Here is a 7,578-nt window from a genome sequence, read left to right on the forward strand (position 1 = left end):
GAAATAAGAAAACAGAAACCTGTGTGAAGTTGACATTGTTTAACCACAAAGTGTGGGCAGGCAAGGACATGGTGGGTACCTGACCTGGTAGAGCCGAAGGTCACTAGCAAAGCTTCTTTGTCCATCCCAACTCCAAGAAACCAGGTAGGATAATTTCCCTGAGGTTAAAGGCTCCACGTTCCAGACTTCGAGGACCCACAGTATGGCAAGTAAAGAGGAAACATCACCCCTCCATCTGCTTGTCTTCTGATGAACACGCGAATGCCCAAGAGAGGGGGAAAGTCCTAACAGCTTCCAGAAAGGAGAGGGAGGAGGAAGGAGACAAGGCTGGGCACGTCTCCCTAGCCACCCAGACACTGGAAGGTGGAGATGGGATCTACAGAACAGCAGTGGCCGCCTCTGTCTGAACCCCAAGAACAAGGGGCTGCAGAGGGGCAGCAGGGGGGGCATCGTGTGGATGTCACCGCAGCTCGTTCCATCAGATTCGAGTCGTGTCCCCAAGTCTGGGGTTTCTGAGAAGAGCTCCTGGGCACGCCTCTGAGGCCAAGCTCTCCCTGACCTACCAGGTCTCCCTGCCCTGGCCCAACTGGCCCGGCACGAGCTCACCTGGACAGCTCCACGTTGGGCTTTCTCCAGCTGCCATGCCGGCCTCCTCTTCTCCTTGCCCCAACCTGAAGATCCCATCTGGTTGGGCCACGAGGTATCCTGTTGAGGGGAAATGACAGAGGACTTCATTATTGACACCCGAGGCATTCCAGAACCGAGGCCCATCCTTGCAGGGCGGGGATGGTCTGGCCTCGGTGACGGCCCTGTGAGCCCAGCTAGCGGGCCCTCAGTGCAGACCATCCACAGAGAAGGCGAGAGCACGCACACCCCGTGCAGGGTGCAAACGCCATTATGAATTCCCGACCGCCAGCCTGAGGCCTGACTCATTCAGGGCCCAGACGCCCCTGAGCGGCAGCAGCCCAGAGAGGGAGACAAGAGGGGGTGTGTTCCAGTCACCCTGTGGAGGGTCTCTCACCCACGGAGACCAGGTGGCTGTAGTTCTCCAGCATGACATTCCTGTAGAGGTTCTTCTGAGTGGGGTCCAGCTGCTGCCACTCCTCCAGGGTGAAGTCCACAAACACGTCCCTGAAGGTCAAGGTGCCCTGCAACAGCACACTCCTCCTTAGCCTACTGTCACAACAAGGGGGGCAATGGGGGTGGAGCACTGGCATCTAGTGCGTAGAGGCCAGCGATGTTGCTAAATATCCTCCAATGCACATGGCGGCCCTCCGCAACGTAGCATTATCTGGCCCAAAGGTCAAGAGGGCCGTGGTGAGAAAACCTGGGGTTGACCAGTGAAAAGGAATGATCATGAAAGGGACTGGAATCTGCTGTAATATGTGAAAAAGAAGAAAATAAAAAGGAAAAAGGGATTCTTATATCGAGATAGATAAACAGGCACACATGATTTTTGGAAGAATGCATGAAAAAATGAAGGAGACATGGAGATGGGGTGAGAGGGAAAATTATTTTTCACCCCTTGTCGAACAATGTTTTTGTTTGGATTTTTTACCGTATGCACAGAGTACTTTTAAAAATGCTCAATTCAATTTATTAATGCTCTATTCAGAACATGTTTTTAGAATTTTGGCATCCATATTCTTAAAAAATGGTCTTTTTAAAGTTGAAAGTGATCTTTTACTTTTTGCTTTTTTGTAGTATCTTCCTTGAATTTAAGTTAAGTGGAGTCATAACATGTACTGGATTCATCTGTCAACATCCTAGAAAAGTTGAACACAGAAATTATCTGGTCTTTAAAATTTTGTGAAAGTAGCAATTAGTCCAGGATTTGGAAAAGCAAATTTAACTCAAATTGGACTCAAAAATCCTACTTCCAGGTATATTCTCCATAAATACCTGTACTATTGGGCCAATAGATACATAGAAAGTTGTTCATGAGGCACTGTTTACAATAGAAAAAGAAAATGAAAATCTCAGTATCTACTCACAGAGAAATAGTTAAATGATACATCCATACCACGAGATAGGAACGGAAATAATCTTTGTGTATTGATGAGGAGCAACACCCAGAATGTAATCAGGTGGGAAAAGCAAGATGGGTATGGGAGTGTGACGGCATTTGTGCAAAAACACGTTACATACATGTCCATTTTTAGTTAAGTAAATTGATGTAAATGCACGTAAAGCACCTTATCACCAAACTGTTAACAGTGGGCATCTCTGAGGAAGACGTGGTACTGGGGGGAGAAGAAATAGGGATCTTTGAATACTGTTTTTATGATTATTAGAACATGAGGCACGGATTTAAAATAATGAAAAATCAAAAAGTGAACTGAAGGTGAAGAAATAGAAAAAGCAAGATGAGTCTATGTATTTAAACAATCTTCTCTGAGAAGGAAAAGATAAAAAGATGAAGCACAGTTCCAAGAATAAGAAGTAGATTTAAAAAGTCTTTTCCTTTCTATCTTTTCTTGTCCCCCTTTTTTTCCTTTTCTTTTCTTTGTTTTTTTAAAAAAATTTTTTTCTTTTTGGTGGGAAGGAGAAGGATTGGAGAAAGCCGAGGTGGATTACGAATTGAATAGAAAACGGTCAGAGCTGAGGGTACTGACAGATTTTTCCAGGTTGCAATATAATTTCCTTATTGCTGCCTCAAATTCCCTGGAAACAAAGTACGGGTAAATTAGGAACTCACCTGGGACAGGGCCATCTGGTTCTGCCCTGACAAAGGATGGAGATCTACGAAGGCAAAATGAGGAGGGTGGAAATCAGTGGGTACAGTCATGAGACCGCCATCACCAGCCTAATAACAATCACCCTTGCCCTGCAGCGGGGATGATCTGGACTCGTGGCCTGGTAGCTCCAGCCTGTTCCCTTGGGACGTGGCTAAGATCCTATGGGTTTTGCACGTGAATTTATTTCCTCTTCCAGGACAATGTGTGACTTGTGTGTAAAGACACCTACTCAGAAGTCATTAAGAACCTGACATCTTTCTCTCAAGAATTCCATGCCTGGAAATTTATCATAAAAAGGCAATCAAAATGAGCACAGGCTGCAAGGATGTTAACTGTAGGTGTTTCCACCATTCAACAATTTGGAAGCAACTAAACCTCCAGCAAAGGGGATTCAGTTGAAAAATAAGACACACAAAGTGGGAAGTACCACATGGGCTCGAAAAATGCAATAGAATCCTGTTCTCATTTCTTAAGATATTTAAAAGCAGGTTACAAGAAAACAAATGACTGGCATCTCCTTTGTTAAGCGATATGCATGTATTGAGGAAGAACATTTATTAAAATGTTGACCCTGCTGACCTTCCAATGGTGATTTCACCTTTCCTCTTTTATTTACTTGCATTTTTTTTTCGTTTTTGACAGTATCATTTACTAATAAAATAAAAAGGAGAAATTATTACAAATCACCAATTATCACACTGAGCCCTAGAGGTGATAGACCCTGAGCAAAGTCTGGAGGACAGGGACGTCTTGCTGTGGTTTGGAGGAAGGAGATAAAGCAGGACTGAGTGCAGGGCAGAAGGGAGGGGAGTGGAGGGAGGAAGGGAGGGGGGCAGAGGGAGGAAGGGAGGGGGGCGGAGGGAGGTTAAGGGCCAGGCATTGGGCAGTTCCACATGGAGATGGAAACCACTGACCTTGCCCCCTGCTCCTTCCGCCCTTCGCTGGCCCCCCACTACCCCATTCCCTCCTCAATACTTCCTTATTTCCCATTATGTCCATTTGATTGCCATGCTCGTCCTTATTTGGCAGTGTTCAAAACAAAGTTTCAGCGAGGAGCTTTTGTTCACCATTGGTACTGTAGCAATCCCTGCCCTAGTATCAGGACAGCAGGGTTCAGCAAGATGGAGCTTAATCAGTCACTTTCCCAGGCCCAGTTACTAGCATCAAAATGAGACAGCAGAGCTAGGTGATGGCCTACCCAGAGACTACTCTGAAATTTCAGAGACACACAGAAACCAAAAACACCTCTTTGGTCATTTAGTCAGGGTAGAGGAGATTCAACACTTCTGCTACAGGTAAGTGAGTAAGTGGGTACTATGGGACTGACTCAAATCCAAAAATAGCCCAGGGGATTTCCCTGGTGATCCAGTGGTTAAGACTCTGCACTTCCATTGCAGGGGGGCGCAGGTTCCATACCTGGTTGGGGAACTAAGATCCTGCAAGCCACGCGGCGTAGCCAAAAACAAAAAACAAACAAACAAATCCTATGGTACAAGAGGGAGGCATAAAGATGTGTGCACTAATGTGTCAGGAGTGGAGAAAGTCCTGTGAGGCAGGTAGTCAATCTTTCCCACCTGATTGTGCCCTTGCACGCACTACAGTAGGGCAGCGTCCCTCCATCCATCTGTAACTTTCATCTCTCTTCCAATAGGGGTTCAACTGACCACCATCACACAGCTTTTGATGGTGGCTAGAAGTTGAGTCACCAAGTCAGCCTTGCTCTCTCTCAGCTGAAGGAAGGCACAGAGGGCACTGCAGGTTCAGTTCTTCTAGGACCTGCTATGCTGTGAGCCCCTTCCCTCTAACCAGAGCATCTGGGTCTGTCCTATGAACCTCCCTGCTGTGCCCTGGGGTCTGGGCTGGTGCTTCTCTTCCAGCTGCCTTCAGAGGAGCTACCTTATTCCTAAGGAGGAAGGACCGAAGAACTGAAAGACAAAGGTACCTTTGCTGGGACCATCACTCCAGGACCATGTCTCTGCCTGACCCGGGGAACTCACCTCCTTCTGAGGCCTCAGGCTGGGTCTTCTGTACACTAACTAAGGAAGCCCAGGGCAGATCAGCTGGTGTCTGAAGCTGGTGAGCCATAGGCTCAGTTATGAACTCTGACTCTGGAAAGGCAATGACCAAACACGCGATGCAATTAGCAATCTCCATGATGGAGCGAAGTTGAGGAAAACCCAAAGTTTTCCTTGCCACTGGAAGGCACTAGTGCCTCACTCTAGTTTTATGAATTGACATTAAGAGCTCAATTACCTCCAGATAAGAAGCTAAGCACTGCCTTACTTCCGAAGTCTGGGCTCTGGAATGAAACTGATCGCCTGCTCTGCCGCTAATTATTCATTTAATAAGAAGTCAGTGCCTACTATGTGCCTGTTCTACTGTTCTAGGTGTTCTACTGTTCAACGTGAAAAAAAATCAGAGTTCCTCCATCTTGCGGAGCCATACTCTTAGCAGGGGAAAGAGAGACAGCAAGCAACAAAACTGATCAATTTACGGTGTGTTTGTTAGAAAGGCATGTGTTATACCGAAAAAAAAAAAGAAAAAAGAAAAAGGATCCCTCCAGTTTACTGTGTGACTTTGGTTAGGTTTCCGAGCCTTTCTGTTCTTGCTTTCTCTCTGTAAAACGAAGAGAATCGTAAGTACCTCCTCACAGGGCTATTGTGAAGACTAATGTGAACCACAAGGGTGCCTGGCATTTACCAGGCACTGAGTAAAAGGTCGCTGAATGAATCAATCAATGAACCAATCACTCGCTGACCCCCGTAGGCACACCCCACCCCGCCCCCGGCCCTGTCACTCAATCCCCCAGGGGCGCGAGCTCACTGCCCACGGCCCCTCCGACCACCCCATCCAGTCCATCCCCAACTCCGCCTCCCCTTACTCCACCACCAGGAGGTCTCAGGGCGGATAACAACAGCCAGCGTCAACTCGCACCGCCCTCGGGGTCAGCAGGGTATTTCCGCTCCCCGTCGCCCCGGGAGCCCGAGTGCTACGCACGCGCAGCAGCGGGGGGCGGAGCGGGGGGCAACACAGCCAATGGGCAACACGGCGCCTTTGGGGGACAGAGGTTCTGACGTGCTTCCTTCTGAGGTTAGATGGAGCGACAACAACGTGCGACAGTTTTCCGCGACGAGTCGTAGGAAAGGCTGGGGAGGGGGCTCGGGCGGCGGGAGGCGAGCGGGCTCCGCGCAGACTGTCGTAGCAACCCGGGTCCGCCGCCTCCGAGGCCGAGGCCCTCTCTCCCAGTCCGTTCACCTGCGCGGCCGGGCCTCCTTCTTGCTGTGCTCCCTGGGGAGTTCCTACCCCTCCATCCCCCAAAGCCACGCTCTCCTCTTTCTTTAGGTCCTCAGAATAAGAAAACTGGTAGTGGTGCCCGCTACCCGCAAGGCGGCACGTGGGCGCGGCCATCTTGGGGGCGGGGCCGGCCCTTGGGAGCCGGGCTCTGGTCTCAGGTCAGGGGTCAGAGGACAGGGGTCAGGCTCAGTCGGGGAGGCAGCCTGGAGGAGGGGCTGGGAGTTGGGCTGGAGGGCCGGCAGCTTGCACAAGTGGGAAAGAAACCATGATGCCTGATTTTCCTGAAATAAATCGAGGAAATCAGGTTTCTGGGACCCTGGGGTTTCTTGGAGAATCTGGACTTTGCCGTTTTGAAAACGCAGCACAGAGTTGGGGAGAGCTATTTCTCTGACGATGCCAGCCAGTGGCAACATGGCCTGCTGAAAGTCCTGTAGTGCCCTTGAAAGTTTTCTGTTTCCTGTCAGGGTCTTGGAGAAGGAGGCCAAGTGTGTGCTGTGTGCTTGTGATACCTGCTTGGTCACCAAGCAGAACTCATTGCGCTGGGCAAGGCAGGGTCTAGGCTCAGTACACCCACTCCTGTGCTAGAGCCAACAGGTGCCAGGCACTGTTGAGAGAAGCAAGTGACAAAAGCAATCATGGAATCCAACATACATTTATTTACTCTTCCATTTGAATATATTGCTTTCTCCCTCTCTTTCCCTTTCCCTTCTGAGTTAACTGATATTCCCAGGTAGGTTGGATGAATCATAGGCCAAATCTACAACCTGGTGGTCTCCTGGGAAGTGACTCTGTCCCAGTCTTGTGTGGAAGCCGCAGGAGAAGAGTGTTTTCTGTCAGGCACGTGAGTGGGCACTTGACCCCCACTGTGATTCTTTGTGCATTTGTGAATGATGGCCAGGTTTAGAGATCCTAACCTCTTTATTTCTGGAGGAGAAATGATAACTTTTACTGACATCACTGTCAGGAGGCAGGAGAAAGCTAATAGTTAGTATGATAGTGTCCTGAGGGCAGAAGAGAAACTCCCAGCTGCAGAAAGACCTGGCCATTGGCCCTGGTCAGACTCTTCCCATATCCTGACTCTGCAGGAGTAAGGGCTTGCACAGAAAGAGAAGGGGCTGGCGAAGGGCGTGTGGTTGTTGCTCATTCAGTGCCAGCATTTCCGAGTGTGACTTGGGCATCCAGGAACCAAGAAACAAGCAAAGGTGTTCTTCCAGCCCACACCCTGCCCAGCTCTTGGCATGTACCAGTTCATAGAAGAGAAGGCTTGGCTCCACCACTTCCTGGCCCTTTGGGCCTCTGTCCCTCTTCTGGGTCATAGCTTAGGATCACCTGATCACATGGCCATCATGTTTGTTGCAGGGAACTTCTCAGAGCTCCAAGCCCAGGACTTAGGCCACAGCAGGCACCTGGTTTAAGTGGTGGCAATTTCCGCTGTCCTCTCCCCAACACTCGGGAGCATGCTGGTCCCAGTACTGCTCCTTCCCGCACTGTGGGTTTCCCCTTTGCTACCACCCTTGCCCAGGATCACCACTCATATCCAACTGAA

The 7,578-nt window shown here is 49.3% G+C and overlaps 1 protein-coding gene across 4 annotated transcripts in view; it reads right to left on the bottom strand.

The window, feature by feature from the left end:
* Positions 1–5,703, bottom strand: part of ZNF674 (zinc finger protein 674) — a 28,738-nt gene extending 23,035 nt beyond the window's left edge. The window contains exons 1-4 of one of the 4 annotated variants that reach the window (XM_057719230.1): positions 5,620–5,703; positions 2,699–2,742; positions 1,022–1,148; positions 607–705 (exon numbers count right to left, since the gene is read on the bottom strand). In XM_057719230.1, coding sequence (XP_057575213.1) covers positions 607–705; positions 1,022–1,148; positions 2,699–2,713 — 241 coding nt within the window. In that variant the 5' untranslated portion in view covers positions 2,714–2,742; positions 5,620–5,703. Of the gene's footprint in view, positions 1–606; positions 706–1,002; positions 1,149–2,698; positions 3,522–5,619 lie in introns of those variants that run through there. The other 3 variants (XM_057719229.1, XM_057719228.1, XM_057719231.1) reach the window with 3 other exon arrangements.
* Positions 5,704–7,578: the final 1,875 nt, after the last annotated feature.

This window comes from Hippopotamus amphibius, chromosome X (genome assembly GCF_030028045.1).
Source record: "Hippopotamus amphibius kiboko isolate mHipAmp2 chromosome X, mHipAmp2.hap2, whole genome shotgun sequence".
NCBI classification, from domain to species: domain Eukaryota; kingdom Metazoa; phylum Chordata; class Mammalia; order Artiodactyla; family Hippopotamidae; genus Hippopotamus; species Hippopotamus amphibius.